This window comes from Anthonomus grandis, chromosome 13, assembly GCF_022605725.1.
Source record: "Anthonomus grandis grandis chromosome 13, icAntGran1.3, whole genome shotgun sequence".
Taxonomy (NCBI): domain Eukaryota; kingdom Metazoa; phylum Arthropoda; class Insecta; order Coleoptera; family Curculionidae; genus Anthonomus; species Anthonomus grandis.
Window position 1 is genome coordinate 6,681,449 of NC_065558.1, and position 22,485 is coordinate 6,703,933.

Genomic DNA, 22,485 nt, shown 5'->3' on the forward strand with positions numbered 1-22,485 from the left:
ATTTTGGCACCTTCCATACCATAGCCACATATGTTATTCTAGCATGGGGTCATGCCCCACAAACAAAAAAGTTGTTTTTACTACAAAGAAGGGCAATCAGAATTTTGTGTAGGCTGGGTTGCAGGGAGGATTGTAGATCTGTCTTCTCTATGAAGGGAATACTTACCCTACCTTCCGTATATATATTGGAAAATTTTTTATGGGTACACAGGAATAGGGATCGGTATAAAGTACATGGTGATATACACAACTATGGTACTAGAAACACAAATAGGCTAGTTCCAATTTACCAACGCTTAACAAGGTGTCAGAGTGGTCCCGGATTTCTAGCTGTTAAGTTATATAACAAACTTCCTATCGACTATGTGGATTTAGATTTGGAACATTTTAAGAATAAAATAAAACAAATTCTAGTCTCTAATGCCTTCTATTCAACTGAAGAGTTTTTAAACTTCACATTCTATCTGTGATATTGAGTACCTACCTATATATTGCATTTTATTTAAGACATATGGTGATTGTGTATTATTCATAGTATGTATATCAATCATTGTGTTTTGGTTTTAATGAGTTTTATGTAGTGTTTTAGGAAAAATGTTCTTATCAATTTTTATAAACAGTCACCCTATTTTTTAACTTTGTAATTCTTGACTTGTGTGAATACTATTTTGTATATTGGCATTAATAAATTGATTCATTGATTGATTGATTGATAACAATTTCAATTTCTTCATTTCTAGTAAATGGTTTTAGTAGTTTCTTTTGAAAGAATTAAAAGGGTCTTCAGAGTAATCAATAAATCAATAACTTGACCATTAGAACCCAAGTTATTGACGTGCAAGTCAAGTTATATTTGTTACTTACAGGAACGCTTGGAATAAAAATTCCAATTTCTTGAGAACCCGAGTTATTAACCATGTTGATAAAATATGTGAAAAGATAATGTCGACAAACTTCGCTATTTACAATTTGAAAAACATACATACATTCATTACATGGCATAATGTTTTTGGAATCTCATGCAGAGTCAATAAAAAGAACATTTGTTATTCAAAAAATAATTGTAGGAACAATGTGTGGATCCGCTTTTCTAGAGTATTGTGCTTCTTTGTTTAAAAAATTAGGAATTATGACGATATACTCTCTTTACTTGTGATGTAAATATTAACAGTAATAAGACAAAACATTGAATCGATTTTGCAGTGCCTATAGACATTATACAATAAATTACCAGATGAAATTAAGACTATAGAGAGATAGAGGCAGTTCAAGCAGTGGGTGAATACCTCATTCAGATAGGCTTAATCTATTTGGTTTTAACTGTTCTATATTGCTAGCAGGTTTTTTCTGTTTCAATATATACCTAGTTTGATAAGTCTGTGTCTGTTGGTGTAGTTAGTGTTAAGTGGTGTGCCTTTTACTTTTTATTTTACTTAGCTCTAACTATTTTAATTTTAAACTTTTTAACTTAATCTTAATTTTAGTAGTTTTAGTACTTAATCTTAAATTGACAACCTTATATTACTTTATGTAAACAAAAGAGCAATAAATGAATTTGAATGTTTTAGCAACTGAATATAGGATGTACACAATAAGTGGGTCTACATCTAACTGTGTGATTAATTTTATTGGAAAGTTAAAGTCCTATGGTTGGAACCTTAAAAAATGGAATCCAATTTTAGACATGATGATTTATCGGAAAAAGTTTGAACCAATTACAAAAAAACATAAAAGTTTAAAAGCCAATGAAATTAATAGAACAGAAATAGGAAATAAAATAAGAAAAGAAAAAAAATGTTAAAACCCTATTGCAGCTCTATGATGAGAATTGGCAACAAGATGAAAAGTTCTCTTTTTTCAAAGAATTTTTGGAAATTTATTATAGCAGTTCATCACCAAACAAAAAGGAAAATGATGATGGAATAGTTATATAACTTTTATGTTTTAAAGTCTTGTAAGAAGTATTTGAAATAAAATATTGTTCTTTGCTTTAGTGCATTAGTTTTCGATGTAGTATATTACAAATAGAATAAAATCCTATAACATTTAGTTCAAAAAGGTTATTATCCATTTTTTCTTCACATTCACTGCTTCAAGCAAAAAATATAGTTTTCTATATAAAAAGCATTTTCAGTAATTAAATTTAATAATTCAACTGGCAAAAAAAAATTAAGTATTGAATTTTGTTTAGGAGTTATTTCTTATATAGTAATATGATACTTACATCCTCTTCCTCCAAATATCTCATTATAATCCTTAGTATTCGTTATATCAGCGATAGACTCTTCCTCTGGATCTGTTCCTGAAGTACATTCTTCAATAGTCACATCAACATCAAGGCTACCGCTCTTGTTCAAATTCACAGGTCTTTCACTTTTTGTGAAACTTTTTCTCAGTTTTGGGTGTTGCACCAAGGGGCTGGTGGGTAAAGGTGCTTCTTTGAATTCAGCGGGACACCCCATTGGTAGGCATTTCTTCAGGTCTACGATGTAAACCTGGACATTGGTCAGCTTGATTGATGCTCCAATCTGATGAAGGATGATATAGAGTCATATTTAAACAATTTAGCAATGGTTTGTGTTAGATCTAAAATTTTATAAAGTCTCTAACAAGTTTCTTTTGACAAGTTTCAGAGCTGAAGAATTAAAAGAAGGATTTTTAAGGTAAAAAATTTAGCTTTGCGGAGGTCTCATAGACTATCAAGTAAATTTAAGGGATTATTTCAGGTGGAGAATTTAGGTTTTTGGTTTCTGTAAGACTTAATAAAAGCCTTATTTAAAAACTTAGAGGACCATATCTTATAACAGGCTGGCAAATTTCCCATTTTGTGCCTCAGTACTTTTATTTTCACACAAAAATAAAAATGTTCAATGTTAAATTACCTTGAAAATTACAAACTCATTTCTACCAATAGACTCGCTAATGACCTGAGTCAATATGGTATCTAGAAAAATTAATTTTTCATGGTTAATTATGTGCTGAAGTATGTTAAAGTGATATTTTTACATACTATTGAGTGTCATTTACTAGGTTAGGTAATATGGTGTTAATTGCTTCAGTTAAATTATGATGGTACCTCTACAAGGCCTGATGCTTTCACTGAAAAACAGAGATTTGTAAATAATGAACAATTGCATTGCTTTATCACTTTTTTGAAGTGGTTACTGTAACCATTTATCTGAAAAATTTACAATTCCATTCAAGTTTAATTAAGTTTTAATGTTGACATATACTACCTTTAAGAACATAGATATATAATGTAAATTTGAAAAGTTAGAAAACCATCCATTCATTGTAATTGCTTATCTAAAAAGATAGATAGTCATTAAGATCACCATAAAATTTTAAATTTATTATATATTTCACAGGCAATTGTGATGGTGTTAGAATAGGCGTTATTAGTTTTAAGCTGTAATTGAATATCAAAAAAGTCAAAATAAAATAAGACACATATTCAGTGTAACAAAGAATGTACTAATATGCAAAATTCAATTTCCTGAAAACTGTGATGTTCACTCTTAAATTGTATCTAACTCCCCAAATAAACCGCATGAATTGACCCAATAGTTACATCAAACTCTTGTTAGCTCAATTATTTTATTCCCACATTTTAAATTAAAGCACAATAAAAGTATGCAAAACAGATTTCACAACAAAAGCATGTTGCTCAACCAGCACCAAGTTTGGCAAGGTTGAAGACAAGGCAATTCTTCTTATAGTAAGATTACAGTAATCTTGTAGCATGCAAAAACTACTTTATATTTGTCACAGGTTTTTACTTTGGTAATAAAGAACTTCCTTGAAATTTATATCTGAATCAGTTTCTAACGAATCACAAGTTGCACACTTACCAATTGATTTTGAGCAGTAGAAATATCACAAAGCCGCCCCCATGGCACATGAACAGTATCAAAACACCTACTAGGTTCCCACCCCAATATTTTTAAATATCCTTGCACTGCACCAAACAAACAGTCTCCCTCTGGATTAAAATGTATTGCATGCACTACAGCTCTAATATCACTTTCTGTAGACCTAATACTTGAGACTAAATTAAAATTTTCTAAGTCAAAAAGTTGCACATTACAGTCTTTGCCAGCAGTGGCAAGCAAGAACTCTTTGGGGTGATATTCAATACTAGTAACACTTTGTAAATGTTCATTAAACTCTTTGACCACTCTACGCACTCTCCAGTCCCAGATTTTCACTGTCGAGTCATCACCACCCGAGGCTATCCACTGACCGTCAGGACTCCATTTAACACTATTCACTGGCCCCCTATGTCCGCTGTAAGTGTTCAGAACTCCCCTTTGTCTAGTGTCCCAGACTTTAATTGTACCATCTACACTGCTTGATGCAAGCAGTTGTCCGTAAGGGTTGAAGTCTATGGATTTTATTGTCAACCTGTGGCCATCTAAAGTCCTAACAAGTTTGGCTGCTTCAAGGTCCCACACTTTTAAAATGCCTTCTCTGGAGCCTGAACATACCAGTTCTTCCAGTTCATTGAATTGAACACATTTTACTGGGGTCGAATGGCCACTGAGAGACATGAAACAGCTTGGTTTGCCAACAGCCCATAGGTTTACTTTTTTGTCATCGCCTCCTGTTACCATTACTCTACCAGATTTGCGACCTAAAGCCACACAGTTGACATTGGAATTATGCGCCTGGAAGTCCTCTACAAAAGAAAATTAATATTATGTGTATTGTGGAAAAAAAGAATAATATACAGAAAGCTCTTATTTAGTCATTTTGTAAATGTTCAATAAGATAATATTGATCACTATAAGCAGTATATTTATAAGCAGTTCTTAGCATTAAGCTTTGAAATTTACAGTGTGGTAAGGTCAAAGGCATGGTATTCTTTGAAATGCAATTATAGTGATTTAAAAGTCTTTACACTTTTCTAATTAACTTAGAGGCTCATATGTATCCGAGGGTGCTATGTATTTAATTGGATATGTAGTATGTGAAAATTTTGATTATGTTACTTACGGAGTTTCCAGGAGCGTTTGTTAAGTAAGGAAGCCATGGTAACAACTTTCGCCTTCGCCTAAAAGCGGGTGCGTTAATTGGCTTCAAAGAAGCATTACCGTACAAAAATAACTCTGTTTTTGCCACACACAAAAAACGCTCAGGAAATGCTTCAGCCAGTTTGCAGAGTGTTGAACAAAACGCGGCACGACGAACTAATACATTCTACTTCACGCTGTTAGTTTACCTGTACCGACCCAAAAATATGTAATAAACAATGAAAATAACGTTTTATTAATTCGATAATTCGCGTAAAACTAACAAACTGGCTTTTTCCTCAACAAGTTCAATGTTTCTGTGTGGTGTGGGTCTGGCCGCTGTTAGTGCCATCTGCTTACTGTCAAATCAGTTTGACGTTTATGTGACGTGCTGGTTGACGTTTTGCCATGGAGATGTTTGAGAAATCGATATTTTGATGTTTGACACTAAAGTTTCAAAATGGCGGATGAAAGCCATCTTGAAATACATTATTGTATGTAATACGAACATTATTGATTAAACTAAACTGATACTAATTGATATAAATAAAATGATTCAAATTTAACATCATTTTTATTCAACATCTATATAGTATTGCATCAATTAGGATGAAATCCTAATGATCCTAATCCTGGTCATTAGACTAAAAACAATAAATTTATACAATCTTACAACAGCAATTTCTTCTACTTGATAGTTGATACTAAAATTTCTTCATTTCTTTAACTATGTGCCCTATAATAGAGTAAAACTTAATTTATTATATTCTTCTTTTGCCTATTAAGTTTTTTTTTTTAAGAGGTTAGGAATTCTGCAAACAGACACCAGAGAAAAACAAACCACCACAGTGGTTTGTTTTTCTCTGCAGACACCCTGGACGCTGGATAGGGGTTATTCCTGTCAAACGTCCAGGGTAGTGTGGGGTTGGAGTTGGCCATGCCCCAATCCACTAAAACCCATTCCTCTGGTCAAGTTTTCAGGGTTAAAGCACACTGATTACGTAATTAGTCAATATTTTAAGGGATTTAGGCACATTGCGTACATGCTTAGTCAAATTTTCAAGGAAAAGGTGCACTGGCTAAGTACTTTGGCAATATTTCAGTGGTATACAGTATCAATATTTATGAAAAATTGTACATAAAAATACAGTTGCGTATAATAGAGTCATATATATAATGATTAATAATACTTCTTCGAGGTCTATAATATATGCTCTTTCTAATTATCTTAGACTAATAAAAAATACAAATCCTCCATTTTAAATTACTATTTTTTTTTATTTTTATTTGTCTTAAATGTGTCCATAGTGTCATCCATCCCCAAAATTTTTGACAGCCTTGTGTTTGCCCATTTGAATTGGCAATGTAGAGAAATTATTGTTGAGGAACAGCATGGTTTTAGAGGTGGTCGGTCCACTCTTACAAATTTACTCATATACTACAACAAGTTGTCTTGGAGAGGGGGTATCAAATTGATGCTGTATATACAGACTTCTCCAAGGCGTTTGACAAGGTAAATCATTTGTTATTAATTGAAAAATTGAGAAATATAGGTTTTTTTGATAGATTGCTAAAATGGTTGCTTAGCTTTCTTAGTGATAGAAAGCAAGTGATTAAACTTGGTAATTTTATGTCTAGGGTGATTGAAGTTTGTTCTGGAGTGCCACAAGGCGGACACTGCTCTCCTTTGCTATTTACTTTGTTTATTAATGACCTTAGGGATGTCATGGCGTATTGTGAATTTTTAATGTTTGCTGATGACCTCAAACTTTTCTTGGTTATTATGAATGAACTTGATATCAGCCTCTTACAGAAAGATCTTGATGGCCTTTCTCTGTGGTGCCAAAATAATTTGTTGGATTTGAATATTAATAAATGCTTCCAAATTTCATTTCATAGGAAAAAAAGTAGGATACCATCATTTTACACAATTAACGGCCAGAAACTTCAATTAAAGGATGTTGCTAAGGATTTAGGAGTACTGTTTGACACGAAATTAAACTTCTGCAATCATATAGACCAAATAGTAGTAAAAGCTAATAGAATGTTGGGTTTTACGCTTTGAAATTGTGAGGGGTTATCATTGCAGGCTGTCAAATCTGTATATGTGGGATTGGTACGATCACAGCTTGAGTATGGCTCAATTATCTGGACTCCCCAGTATAATGTCTATAAGTCATTACTGGAGAGTGTGCAAAACAAATTTTTAAGATATTATAACTACATGTTTAATTTGGATCTTATTGCTTATCATGATTATTCCCAAATATTGAATTATGTTAAAGTTTTGTCTTTGGATAAATGAAGAACAATGTTTGACATCTGTTTTATCTATAAGTTGTTGAATGGTATTATATCTTGTCCGGATTTACTTTCCCAAGTTAAATTTTCTATTCCTCAGAGACAAAATAATTTATTTCATATTGGGTTCCATAGAACCAATTATGGTAAAAACTCTTTTTTGGTGAGATCTCTAGATTTTTTGGATCGGGAGGAGAGGCTAGATGTTTTTGGCAATTCATATGGGTCTTTTAAGGGTAGTTTAATGAAAATTTTGAATACTTAGTATTGTTTATTTAATACTTTTAATTAATATGTTGTTTGATGGGTAAACCAAGTGAGAATTTATGTTCCTTCGGAGGTTAGACCTGTAAATCTTTTACCAACTGTAGATAAGATCTTAGAGACTATAATTTGTAATCAATTGAGGGATTATCTTGAGAAAAATCATTTGTTGTTTGAGGGACAATCAGGATTCAGAAGTCAATATTCCTGCGAATCTGCAATCCAGTATGTATGTACAAATTGGAGAGAGAAAATGAACAATGGTGAAATAGTTCTTGGTGTATTCGTAGATCTTAAGCGTGCGTTCGAAACCATTGATCGTAGAATTCTTTTAAAGAAAATGAGGCTTTATGGTATTGATGATTATGCTCTAAGTTGGATTGATAATTATCTAAAGGACAGGTTTCAAAGGACAAAAATAGGACATAGGGTATCTCAAAAAAAGGAAAGTGTACTGGGTGTACCCCAAGGAAGTGTTTTGGGGCCCTTATTGTTTATTCTTTATATAAATGACCTGAATAGGATATTAAATAGATGTTTTATACACTTATTTGCAGACGATACCCTCATATCCGTCTCTGGAAAAGATTATTTAGAAATTGTAAATATATTAAATAGTGAGCTTAATGTGTTGTATGATTGGTTATGTAAAAATAGATTAAAACTGAATTCTTTAAAGACTAAATGTATGGTAGTAGGATCAGTAACAAAATGTAAATATTTTTTCGATTTAGGATTGTCTTTGTTCATAAATGGTTCACCTATAGAGTTTGTGACTGAAATTAAATATTTAGGTGTAATCCTTGATCCGCAATTAAATTTTTCAAGTCATGTAAATTATTTATGTAAGAAAATAGGAAAAAAAGTAGGGTTTTTTAATAGAATATCGTATGTTGTTTCTAAATGGTCAAATATGTTAATTTACAAAACTATAATTTTACCTCACTTCACGTATTGTAGTTTATTATTGATTTCTTGCAACAAAGAAGAGATACAAAAATTACAAATACAGCAAAATAAAATAATGCGTGTATTATTGAATTGTAGCAAATATGTGCCGACTAAAGACATGTTAAATTCTTTAAATTCGTTAAATGTTGAGCAAAACATGAAAAAGGCAAATCTTTCTATTGTTAATAAAATTAAAAATAACTTATTGCCAGGGTATCTCAACGTTTATTTAAAAAGAAGAGTACAATTCCATAACTATAACATTAGATCTAAGCAAAACTTTAACATTAGGCAGGTAACGACATCCGCGTTACAAAAAACTTTGTTTTACGAGGGACTGTGCATGTTTAATAAGTTGCCTGAGGAGGTAAAGAATGCACCAAGTGTACATATGTTTAATAGGGGACTATTTGTTTATTTATGCAATCAAAATTAATTTTCTGTTTTCTGTTAAGTAGATATAAGTAGCCAAGTGCTAAATAAAAAGATTATTTATTTATTTTATTATTTTATCCTAATCTGTTAGTTGATACAAAGATATTTCTTTTTTTTTTGTTTATTTACTTTAGAGTCTTTTTTTTAGTAAGTACTTTAACTCTTAATAGTTTAAGTAAGGATTATTAACTATTGCCATAACTGTATTTTATAATTTATTTTTTTTTGTAATGAGGGTTTCCCGTTTAATGAATAAAAAAAAAATATATAATAATTATTGGTTATAACTAAAATTTGCCTTCCAATATGGATTCAAATCAAAATGGCCGCCTTTTCAAAAAATTTCAAGCAAATTACGTTATCGCTTAACGTTAAAATGTCCGTTTTACCTCCCTACCCGAAATAACGGATCCGCATTAAGTCAATCGTGACGTTTGACATTGATTTAATTTTATATTTGTAATGGACTAATGGACATTTTTTATCCCTAGTACACAATAAGAGAAAAGTAATTAAGCGGTTTTAATCTGGTATTACATAAATAAATAATGACGTGTACAATTTAACAAAACCGCCAGTTTACTTATTAACTTCTTAAACTAAATTATTTCAGTTCTAAAACTACTTAATATAGTTGAAACATGGCTTATGATTTATTTCGCCAGGTTTCAAGCATAGTTTTCACCCCAAAATGCTTTGATAATTATTTTCTCGACTTTAATTTTACTGATGGTAAGTTGATATATTCCTAAAACTGCATAACTACTATCTTCTAATATGATTGTTTTTTTAGTTCCTTGTTTTAAGACCACACTAAGCAAGGTTCTTGGCCTAGGATTGATTCTTGGTTCAATTCTAGTGAAAGTCCCTCAAATAGTTAAAATTATTAAAAGCAAAAGTGGAGAGGGCATCAACTTGTTTAGTGTCAGTTTGGACCTTACGGCCATCACCATTTATATGGCCTACAGTTTTGTCAATGGTTTTCCATTCAGTTCTTGGGGAGACACATTCTTCTTAGCAATACAAACTGTTTTAATTGGTTCACTTGTGTTATACTATTCGGGGAAAGTAGCTGAATCCATTTTATATTTGGCACTTTATCTAGTAGCATGTTTTGTTCTTATGGGAGGAGTGACTCCTATAAATGTATTGTGGACATTAACCTCAATAAATATAATTATAGTAGTAATGGGGAAACTGTTACAAGCAAGAACGAACTATATGAATGGCCACACTGGACAGCTAGCGGCGATAACATTAGTGATGCTTTTCGCTGGATCTCTAGCAAGAATTTTTACTTCAATTCAGGAAACTGGAGATACTATAGCTATATTGACTTATGTGGCTAGCACTGCTGCTAATGCTGTCTTAGTGATACAGCTTGTGTATTACTGGAAAGCTACAGAACAAATGAAGAACAAAAAGAAGAAAGAATAACAATTTAAATAGGGCATACATTTTAAATAGCTACATTTATTATATTAAAGTCAAGATGGTTTTAAGTAGTGTCCATTATTTTCAGGAACCTTTTAAAGACTTAAATGCTTTTAATTTTGCCACAAATTTTCAGCTTTTTGTTAATTGGCAAGGGAGTTTAACGAAGGTTTTTAACAGTGAGTATATATTTTATGACAGGCATCAATAATTGGGGCACTTTTTCACTGTAATAAATTTAGTATCTCTTGGGAGCTTTATTTTTAGTATTTAAACTATCTGAATCAGACTATAAAGTAAGAAAAGATATTTGTCTTGGTTGCCGGGTGAATAAAATGTCAGGGAATACAGCTGTTACTTATAAACAACCCGCTTGATGTTCTAATTTAATTTACAAACAAATTGATAACTTATGTCATTATTAAATAATTTTTTACGGATTATTACATAAGGTTTACTTTTTGGAATATGTAAGCTTTAGAGCATATACGTACCGTAAAAACTGTAAAAAGTATATGTTAAAAACACAACCTCTTAGGGTTAGGACTCACATACCAAATTTATACGGGCAAAACCACTTTAGAGGCTAAACCGGGTTAGAAATTCAGTTTGGCTAGTATTTACAATAGACTCATTAGAGGATTATTCAAATTCAAATATGCTTTATTGTTTGAACAAAATATTGTTATAAACAAAGCTTCACCTAATCCTAAAGAGACAGAGTTACAGGGTTAAAATTATATTTAAAAATACAAGTTACAATCAACAAATCAAAGTTAAACAGTTAAAATTTACATTTCTTTTTTTTTTCCTTTCTTCCTCCTTTCCTTCCTTTTTTTGTTCTTCCTTTCTTTTCCTTTCTTGAATTAATAAAATCAACTATATCTAACTTTTCTTAACTAAGTACAGTTCAACATTTAGGGTAGGTCTCCCTTAATTAATTAAAATCTGATTGTCGTTGAAATATTCAGCCACAGAGTAATAAGCTCGACCACTCAGAAATCTCCTCAAGAGAAACTTAAATTTGATGAGAGATTTTGCACCTCTAATGTCCTCTGGTAGGTGGTTAAAGATTTTTATACCTTCATAAAAAATTGATCTCTTTACCAAGGCAGATGTTGGAATGGGAAGCCGCAAATTATTCCGCTGGCGGGCGTCATATCGTGGATTCTGTAGGACAAACCTGTATTTATTGGAGAAAATAAGGCATGCCACCTCCTGTATGTATAGGCAGTAGATTGTAAGACTGCCCTCCCTGATAAAATATGGTCGGCATGATTCCCTAGGTGATATCCCGCATATATAACGCACAGCACGTTTCTGTAGAACAAACAACATCTGTAGAAGATAGTTGCTTGCACTACCCCAAAAGCAGACACCATACCTGAGATGGGACTCAATCAGGGAAAAGTACACGGCTCTCCCAATCCCCATGCCAAGCTCCCGACAGGCCACCCTAACAGCAAAACAACCCGCAGAAACCCTATTGCTGAGACTCCGTATATGTGTTGCAGTATATCAAAAAATGTTTCACCATAATATATGTAGCGCCATCTATACATTTATATGTACATGTGCCCATGACATCACTTTTGTTGTTTGCACGGTTGTCGACCTCCTAACTTTATGTATTAAAGAAGTTGTTAGTAGTACGTATTAAAACTCTAAACCAGAAGCGTTGCTTTTATTTTGCTATTCCCAAATCCACAAATTTCAACAGGTTATGGGCCCAGGCACCCATCGCCAAGGCACCCTGTGTAAAGGGGATTAGTCCTAGTGTGCGTTGAGGGTTTTTTAGCAAAATTCGCAGTGGTAGTTTGTGAGTTTTTTGGTGCGATAATCGAAACGTTTAGTGAACGTAATGGCGTCAGCGGCGAGCTATTTAGCCAGTGTTCCAAAACTGTCGGGTCGTGAAAATTATTACGAATGGGCTTTCGCGATCGAGAACGTTCTTATAATCGATGGTTTATCGAAGTGTTTGGAAGCAAATGGTGAGACAGATACGGAAAAGTTAAGTAAAGCGAAAGCAAAGCTTTGCCTCTCCATTGATTCATCAATTTATGTCCATATTCGAGACGCGAAAACGGCTTTAGAAGTGTGGGAAACCTTAAAAAAGCTGTACGGTGAAAAGAGCTTCACCCGAAAAATAGATCTGCTAAGAATCCTTATAAATCTCAGGTTAGATAACTGTGAGAATATGGATAGCTACATCGGGCAAATGATCGAAACAGCGCAGAAATTAACGCGTAGTGGTTTCGAAATCAACACGGAATGGGTTGGTTCTCTCCTTCTTGCTGGGTTACCAGACAGGTTCACCCCGATGATAATGGCGATCGAGCACAGCGGCATTGAAATTACAGCTGATGGTATAAAGTCTAAGCTGATCGACATGCAGAAAGATGGCGCTGGCAGGCACAACGATAGTGAGAAATCTACAGGAAGTGCTTTTGCGGGTAAAGGCAGTTTTTCGAAAAAACCCAGAGAGGGCGCTGCAGGTTTTAAAAAGGGAAACTTCAGTACGAAAGGTAAAGAAGTAATTTGTTTCGAATGTAAACAAAGTGGCCATTATAAAAACAAGTGTCCTATTTTGAAGAGAGATTTTGATGTTTTTCGAAAATCACAGAAAAAGCCGGACGATAGAAGTGCTTTTAGTGCAGTGTTCTTGAATGGCAAGTTTAACAGTTCGGATTGGTATATCGACTCAGGAGCCAGTGTTCATTTAACGTCAAGAAATGACTGGTTAAAAAATGTAAATAAAGGAATGGAGCTGGAGGAAATTTTAGTGGCCAATAATCAGAAGGTTTCTGTGTTGTCTGCTGGTGAGATTGAGTTAACCACAGTGGTAAGTGGTAATTTAAATCATGGTATTTTAGTAAAAAATGTACACTATGTTCCTGAACTTACTACTAATTTACTGTCTGTTAGCCAGTTAATAAAGAACGGCAATAAAGTTGTTTTTAATAAAAAGGGCTGTGAAATTTTTAATGTAAAAGGTATATGTGTGGCTACAGCTGATTTAATAAATCATGTATACAGGCTTAATTTTTTAAAGGAAAATGCTGTATGTCCAGCATTTGCAGTATATTCACAGAATGGTTGTGAGTTGTGGCATAGACGTTTTGGACACATAAACTATAGGGATTTAGGTGTGATGAAAAATGGGGCAGTTAAAGGCTTAGATTTCAAGGGGCAATCTGGGTCAGGTGATCTATGTCAAGTTTGTTGTGAGGGGAAGCAGGCCCGGTTACCATTTAAAATTAGAGGAAACAGTGCTACAGAGTTGTTAGAGATTGTGCATGGAGATTTATGTGGTCCCATGGAGGTACCGTCAATAGGCGGCTCTAAATATTTTTTGGTTCTAGAGGACGACTTTAGCAAAATGGTGTTTGTTTATTTTTTGAATGCTAAAAGTGAGGCTTTGGATAGATTTAAGCAATTTAAGTCGTTTGCAGAGACCCAAAAAGCACAGAAAATAAAAATCTTCAGGTCTGACAATGGAGGAGAATTTTGTAGTTCTGATTTTGAATCGTTTTTAGGGAAACATGGTATTGTTCATCAAAAAACTAATCCCTATACCCCACAGCAAAATGGTACGTCAGAGAGGATGAACCGGACACTAGTAGAAAAGGCGAGGTGTTTGTTATTTGACGCTGATTTTCCCAAGCAGTTCTGGGCGGAGGCAATAAACACAGCTGCTTACTTAAGAAACAGGTCTGTGGTATCAGGACTAGATAAAAAGACTCCATATGAAGTCTTTTATGGTAAAAAACCTGATGTTAGTCATGTTCGTATCTTTGGTAGTGAGGTTATGATGCACATACCCAAAGAAAAAAGGTTGAAATTTGACAAAAAGGCTGTTAAAATGTTCCTGGTTGGATATGGTCAAGATATTAAAGGCTATAGGCTCTATGATCCAACTAAAAGGAGCGTAATAACTAGTAGAGATGTAGTCATTAATGAAAAGCCTAAATTGTTAAAAAACTTTGAGTTTTTAGATTCTTCAAGCACTGATTTTGAAGAGGATTTGGTGTTTACAGAGGAGTTACCTCAAGTGGGGGACACAAATATATTTCCAAACCTAAGTGTGCAGTCTGACGAAGAATATCTTGATGTACAAGACAATATTGATTTAAGTGACCCGGAATATTTGCCTGAAAATGTTAACTTACCTGAAACTTCAAGGCAGTCAAGTAGAGTCAGAAAACCAAAAGTGTATGAAGATTATGTATCATTTCATTGTAAAAAGCAGTCAGAAGTTAATCTTGAAGATATCCCATCCAGTGTGATTGAGGCTCTTTCCAGACCAGACGGGGATAGATGGAAAAAGGCCATGGATGAGGAAATGAGGTCTTTTGAGCAAAATGAGGCATGGGACTTGGTTAACCTTCCTAAAAGTGGTACTTTAGTGGAGTGTAAGTGGGTCTTTAAAACCAAAATCGATTCTGAGAATAAAGTGTGTTATAGAGCGCGATTAGTTGCAAAGGGTTATACTCAGCGTGAGGGTATAGACTATGATGAAACCTTTTCTCCCGTTATAAGGTATTCAAGTTTGCGTTTGTTGTTAGCATTATCTGTTAAATTGGATTTAGAAGTTATTCACTTGGACGTGAAGACAGCCTTTTTAAATGGTGACTTGAAAGAAACAGTATTCATGCGTCAACCAGAAGGTTTTGTTAGTAAAGGCAATGAAAATAAAGTGTGTTATTTGAAAAAGGCCATATATGGGTTAAAGCAGTCTTCTCGTGCCTGGTATCATAAAGTGAATGAAATCTTAGTCGGATTGGGTTTTAATAAATCAGATTATGAGTCTTGTGTGTTTATAAAAAGAGTTGATAAAAGTTTAGTCATTGTAGCACTCTACGTGGATGATTTCGTGGTTTTTAGCAATGACAGTAAGCAAACTGATTTATTGAAAACCGAATTGAATTCTAATTTTAAGATTAAGGACTTAGGCCAGTTAAAATTGTGTTTAGGTATGAATATTCATAGAAATAAGGATAGCCTAACATTAAACCAGAGTAGTTATATTGATCAGTTACTGAGAAAGTTTAATATGTCGGAATGCAATGTTGTCAATACACCAATCGATGATTTTGATTTTAGTGAGAGCTGTGACTCAGAAAAAGTTCATAATCCTATGTATCAGAAATTAATTGGTAGTTTGATGTTTCTGGCAGTTTTGACAAGACCTGACATAGCATACAGTGTAAGTTTTCTAAGTCAGTTTAACAATGATCATAGTGAGTATCACTGGAAATGTGCAAAAAAGATTTTGAGATATTTAAAGGGCACAAAAGATCTTTGTTTGACTTATAAGAGAGATAATTCGGATTTGACAGGTTTTGTTGATGCTGACTGGGGGTCAAATAAGATAGATAGAAAATCATATACTGGCTTTGTTTTTAAACTCTCAGGCGGAGCAATTTCTTGGAAGAGTATAAAACAAAAAACAGTAGCACTTTCGAGCACGGAAGCCGAATATATGGCTTTAGGTGAAGCCACAAAAGAGGCTAAATATCTAAGAAATTTGTTGTCAGAAGTTCAAGGAAGAGTGGATTCTGTTGTTTTGTATAATGACAATCAGGGAGCTCAGAAGTTGTGTAACAATCCAGTCTTCCATGAAAAGACAAAACACATAGACATAAGACACCATTTCATAAGAGAAGCTGTACAAGATAAAATTGTTAATTTAAGGTATTTAAGTACAGATGAAATGTTAGCCGATATTCTTACCAAAGGGCTAAAAAATGTTAAAAATTCTAAATTCCGACAAGGTTTAGGTCTGTATGTTTAGATATTTTTTTGATAAGTGGGGGTGTTGCAGTATATCAAAAAATGTTTCACCATAATATATGTAGCGCCATCTATACATTTATATGTACATGTGCCCATGACATCACTTTTGTTGTTTGCACGGTTGTCGACCTCCTAACTTTATGTATTAAAGAAGTTGTTAGTAGTACGTATTAAAACTCTAAACCAGAAGCGTTGCTTTTATTTTGCTATTCCCAAATCCACAAATTTCAACAATATGGTCCTCAAACTTAAGCTCCTTGTCAATCACCAGACCCAAAAACTTATTGTTAGAATAAGGCGGGACAGGGCAGTTAGCAATAAGAATATTATCAAGACTACGGTTATTTGTAAAACAAATTAGTTTGGTCTTCTCTGGATTTAATGATAGTAAATTTTCCCTGAACCACTCATATATAAGTTGAAGATCAGCCAACATGGCTATTCTCAAAGAGTCGGTATCATACCCATGCCAGAGAACGGTGGTGTCGTCAGCAAAGAGCGTGAATTTTCCCTGGATATTAAGTCGGATGAGGTCATTAATATATAGGAGAAAAAGTATTGGTCCCAGTACCGACCCCTGAGGTACTCCCCAGGCAACAGATTGATATTCAGAATACTCCGACCCCACACACACTTTCTGACGACGACCCTTTAGATATGAACAAAATCAACTCGCCGCCAAGCCCCTAAAACCATAGTGGAAGAGCTTCCGCAGCAGAACCTCGTGACTGACGCAGTCGAAGGCTTTCGACAAGTCACAAAACACAGCAGCGGAAACTCCACCACCGTTAATCTGACAGTAGACATCACTCATAAAGTTAAACATTGCGTCATTTGTGTTTTTATTTTCTTGAAAGCCAAATTGAGAACCACTAAGAATAATCTTTGATTTTAAATAAGACATCACACGTTTTTTAACCAATTTTTCAATAATCTTTGAAAGTGTGGACAGAAGGGATATTGGTCTAAAGTTTGATGGTTCAGCGAGGCTGCCCGTTTTATGAATTGGGATAACCTTAGCAGATTTTAGGCAAGCGGGAAAGGTGCCCATAACCCATGATGCATTTATAGCTTCAGCAAGGACACTCAGAGAGATGTCCGGCATGTTCAGGAGTATTTTGGCAGATAGGCCATCCTCCCCGGCTGAGTTTTTGTTTTTTATAGAAGTTAATACCTCCCTAAGCTCAACCAAGTCTGTAGGTATAAAGAAAAATGATCCTTGAATACTGGTGCCTGACAAATAAGTAAGTGGATCTGTTGTTGGGAAACCCAAATCTTTATGGATTTTATCAGTAATTCCAATAAAAAAGTCATTTATATGACTAGCAGAACATTCAGGGACTGCCATGGAATAATTGCTGTATGATTGACGGATATCATTAACAATTTTCCAGCATTCTTTAGACTTGTTTGTGGCCTTATTTAGGCAATTTGAGTAGAAGGATCTTTTGGCGATTTTTATTAGTCGCCGATACAAAGACCTATAAGAGTTAAAATATTGATGAAAAGCCGGGCAATTCGTGAACTTTCTTAATGTGTGAAAAATCTCAAATTTCTACATGAAGTTTTAAGTCCCCTAGTTAACCATGACTTCTTGTTCTTTTTTGGTCTAATTTTCACCATGGGAAAAGAGATATCAAAGAGGTTTATCAATTTCCGGTGGAAACACGACAATGGATCCGTCGAATTCAACACGCTTTCCCATCCAGCAGCCACACACGAGTCATGGAATCTGTCGTAGTACCGCCTGCTGAAAATTCGACCGTAGGAGCACTCAGCAGTTTTGGGGCATTTTCCTTCACTGATTTCACAGATCACTGCCTCGTGGTCCGACATGCCAGAATTCACAACAGTGCAATCCATCATATGTTCGGGATAATTAGTGCAAACATAGTCAATGGTGCTGGACGAGAACCGTGTGATGCGACTGGGAGACCTAACATGCATTTGAAGGTTAAATGAACTGAGTAAATTACGGACGGTCAGTGTTGCAATAGATTTCTCATTATAATTCACATTGAAATCACCCGCCAACAGTATGGAGGATGAACATGGGATCATCAGCAGGAGACTTTCCAAGCAGAATTCAGAGCTATCAGATAATGGTGACCGATAAATACAAATAACGTATAGGTTTAAATCCTTACAAAAAGATGCAGCAAATTCAAAAACAGATTCCTTTAGAAGATGGTTAAATTTATCAATCTTTTGAAAAGTGCTTTCCGTTAAAAAACTTTTACCAGCTAAGATCATACATCCGCCAGGAGATAATTCAGTTCTACAAAAGCTAGAAATCACTACATAGTTACTAATGTACATCATTTCACTTTAAGCCAATGTTCTGTGAGGAGGATAATATTAGGTTCCTTTAGTTCATTCAAAAGTAGAGAAAGTTCACCTGTTTTATTACGGAGAGATTGTACATTTAGTAACATTAACGAGAACTTCTGAAGGGCCAATAAAAAATTTTCATCTGTGTTGAGAACCTGCATTGATTCCACTCCTGACGGATTTCTGCTTGATGATAGCTGGATGTTGGGATTAAGAGGGACCTCCAGTGAGTGGATCCTGCCGCCATTAAGAGCAAGACAGTTTACTAGGTATTCAGCCACCAGCTGTTTAGGAGAAGGTGAGAGCAGAGGTATGAAGATGGCTGTAGGTGCACCTTGAATGCATTTGTGGAGTGTCAGGTTATGGGATGCAATAATGTTATTAAATGTAGGACGATTAGGTAATGGCATTGGGCCAATCAATGCAAGATTCGTATGCTCAAATAGTCTTATTTTTTCTTTAATGCCGCATTCATCCAGCTCTTTGCAGCTTATAGAAGCTTGTGAACAAGTAAACAAAAATACATAGTCGTCTTTGGTAAACCGACGGCAATAGGGTAAACTGCTGTCTAGCATGTCTTCAATAGTGATTTTTTCGATATTTTGGCTGTTTATATCGTATTTACCCTTGGTGAGCCTTTTTAAAAGTGGAAGATAGCCCTGAACATACGAACCCATAACAAGTATCTTCTTTCCCACCAGAGATCCCACCAAGTTCCTGCTGGAAGCCTTGCCAGTAATTGTGTGATTTGTGTGATTAAGCAAGAGATTCCACTTTAAGATTAAACAGCCGTTTTCTATTGTATTGCCAACCCTGACATTAAAAAAAAAATGGTTAGGCTGAGTAGTTAGTTAATTACTTAAAAAGTTGACTTATAGTTATAGTTTAACAAGTGATACCAACATTTTAATTTGGCAAATTAAAATCTAACCTAAAATCTGTCTCGTCCAAATGTAACTGTGCCTTTCATCAGCTTGTGTCTTTTACAATACGTGAAACAAGGATGGATAGAGGTTGCGGAATTCAAAAATCATAGTGGTTTTGGGTAATTACCAATAGGTCCGTAGGTTTTCGTCGTAAGCCTTTTTACGGCGGATTTGTCATCATGGTTTAAGTCATATGGCGGTTTAATCGACTTGGACTTGCTTCCTAATTTTATTAATAAAATGCTTATAATAAGACTTTCGGGAATTGGGACTCCGTACCATCCAAATATATGCATATCTTTTACCAAATCTTGTATACCTATAATAATTTTAGCACCCGGGCGAATTTGATGACAAAAGTGTTTGCCAATACATTTACATCAAAGATATCATTTTTCTAATAAAGTGCAAAAACAGTTCTTCTTGTAATTTATCACATCCAAAATTCTTAAATGACCTTAAAAAAGGAGCGTTCCAAGTCGAAGAAGTCCTCTAAGATATCATAGACATTTTAAAAGGATAACTCCACCAACTGCCTGGAATTAGGCATATATTTCCATCATTTCCAGGCAGTTGAAACAGGAAGGTTTCAAGTCCAAAAAGGCCTACAAGACATCGACATTTATGAAGAATGATTCCATTAACTGCCTGGAATTAGTCAAATATTTCCATCACTTCCAGGCAGTTGATACAGGGCCGTTCTAAGGTCAAGAGAGCCTGAAAGACATGATGGACATATCAGAAGAATGACATCATCAATTGCCTGGAATTAGTCAAATATTTCCATCATTTCCAGGCAGTTGAAACAGGAACGTTCCAAGTCCAAAAAGACCTACAAGACATCCACATTTAAAAAGAATGATTCTATCAACTCCCTGGAATTAGTCAAATATTTCCATCACTTCCAGGCAGTTGATACAGGGCCGTTCTAAGGTCAAGAGAGCCTAAAAGACATGATGGACATATCAGAAGAATGACTCCATCAGTTGCCTGGAATTAGTCAAATATTTTCATTATTTCCAGGCAGTTGAAACAGGAACGTTCCAAGTCCAAAAAGACCTACAAGACATCCGCATTTAAAAAGAATGATTCTATCAACTGCCTGGAATTAGTCAAATATTTTAACCACGTCTAGGCAAACGCAACGGACCGTTCTAAGGTCAAGAGAGCCTGAAAGACATGATGGACATATCAGAAGAATGACTCCGTCAATTGCCTGGAATTAGTCAAATATTTCCATCATTTCCAGGCAGTTGAAACAGGAACGTTTCCAGTTCAAGAAGGCCTACAAGACATCGAGATTTATAAAGAATGACTATCAACTCCCTCGAATTAGTCAAATATTTCCATCATTTCCAGGCAGTTGAAACAGGAACGTTCCAAGTCCAAAAAGACCTACAAGACATCCACATTTAAAAAGAATGACTCTATCAAATGCCTGGAATTAGTCAAATATTTTTATCACGTCTAGGCAGTTGATACAGGACCGTTCTAAGGTCAAGAGAGCCTGAAAGACATGATGGACATATCAGAAGAATGACATCATCAATTACCTGGAATTAGTCAAATATTTCCATCATTTCCAGGCAGTTGAAACAGGAACGTTCCAAGTCCAAAAAGACCTACAAGACATCCACATTTAAAAAGAATGACTCTGTCAAATGCCTGGAATTAGTCAAATATTTTTATCACGTCTAGGCAGTTGATACAGGACCGTTCTCAGGTCAAGAGAGCCTAAAAGACATGATGGACATATCAGAAGAATGACATCATCAATTGCCTGGAATTAGTCAAATATTTCCATCATTTCCAGGCAGTTGAAACAGGAACGTTCCAAGTCCAAAAAGACCTACAAGACATCCACATTTAAAAAGAATGACTCTATCAAATGCCTGGAATTAGTCAAATATTTTTATCACGTCTAGGCAGTTGATACAGGACCGTTCTAAGGTCAAGAGAGCCTGAAAGACATGATGGACATATCAGAAGAATGACATCATCAATTGCCTGGAATTAGTCAAATATTTCCATCATTTCCAGGCAGTTGAAACAGGAACGTTCCAAGTCCAAAAAGACCTACAAGACATCCACATTTAAAAAGAATGAGTCTATCAACTCCCTGGAATTAGTCAAATATTTCCATCACTTCCAGGCAGTTGATACAGGGCCGTTCTAAGGTCAAGAGAGCCTGAAAGACATGATGGACATATCAGAAGAATGACTCCATCAGTTGCCTGGAATTAGTCAAATATTTTCATTATTTCCAGGCATTGAAACAGGAACGTTCCAAGTCCAAAAAGACCTACAAGACATCCACATTTAAAAAGAATGACTCTGTCAAATGCCTGGAATTAGTCAAATATTTTTATCACGTCTAGGCAGTTGATACAGGACCGTTCTAAGGTCAAGAGAGCCTGAAAGACATGATGGACATATCAGAAGAATGACATCATCAATTGCCTGGAATTAGTCAAATATTTCCATCATTTCCAGGCAGTTGAAACAGGAACGTTCCAAGTCCAAAAAGACCTACAAGACATCCACATTTAAAAAGAATGATTCTATCAACTCCCTGGAATTAGTCAAATATTTCCATCACTTCCAGGCAGTTGATACAGGGCCGTTCTAAGGTCAAGAGAGCCTAAAAGACATGATGGACATATCAGAAGAATGACTCCATCAGTTGCCTGGAATTAGTCAAATATTTTCATTATTTCCAGGCAGTTGAAACAGGAACGTTCCAAGTCCAAAAAGACCTACAAGACATCCGCATTTAAAAAGAATGATTCTATCAACTGCCTGGAATTAGTCAAATATTTTAACCACGTCTAGGCAAACGCAACGGACCGTTCTAAGGTCAAGAGAGCCTGAAAGACATGATGGACATATCAGAAGAATGACTCCGTCAATTGCCTGGAATTAGTCAAATATTTCCATCATTTCCAGGCAGTTGAAACAGGAACGTTTCCAGTTCAAGAAGGCCTACAAGACATCGAGATTTATAAAGAATGACTATCAACTCCCTCGAATTAGTC

At 34.8% G+C, this 22,485-nt stretch overlaps 2 protein-coding genes across 2 annotated transcripts in view; one reads left to right on the forward strand and one right to left on the reverse strand.

Annotated features, from left to right (window-relative positions):
- Positions 1 to 5,362, reverse strand: part of LOC126743621 (katanin p80 WD40 repeat-containing subunit B1) — a 65,074-nt gene extending 59,712 nt beyond the window's left edge. The window contains exons 1-3 of the mRNA XM_050450806.1: positions 4,996 to 5,362; positions 3,852 to 4,678; positions 2,225 to 2,528 (exon numbers count right to left, since the gene is read on the reverse strand). Of these exons, the coding sequence (XP_050306763.1) occupies positions 2,225 to 2,528; positions 3,852 to 4,678; positions 4,996 to 5,032 (1,168 nt within the window). The 5' untranslated portion in view covers positions 5,033 to 5,362. The remainder of the gene's footprint in view (positions 1 to 2,224; positions 2,529 to 3,851; positions 4,679 to 4,995) is intronic.
- Positions 5,363 to 9,416: 4,054 nt separating this feature from the next.
- LOC126743813 (mannose-P-dolichol utilization defect 1 protein homolog) lies at positions 9,417 to 10,465 on the forward strand. The gene is made up of 2 exons (XM_050451041.1): positions 9,417 to 9,695; positions 9,757 to 10,465. Exons 1-2 carry the CDS (start codon positions 9,605 to 9,607, stop codon positions 10,398 to 10,400), a joined length of 735 nt encoding a protein of 244 aa, XP_050306998.1. The 5' UTR covers positions 9,417 to 9,604; the 3' UTR covers positions 10,401 to 10,465.
- The last annotated feature ends 12,020 nt before the right edge of the window (positions 10,466 to 22,485 follow it).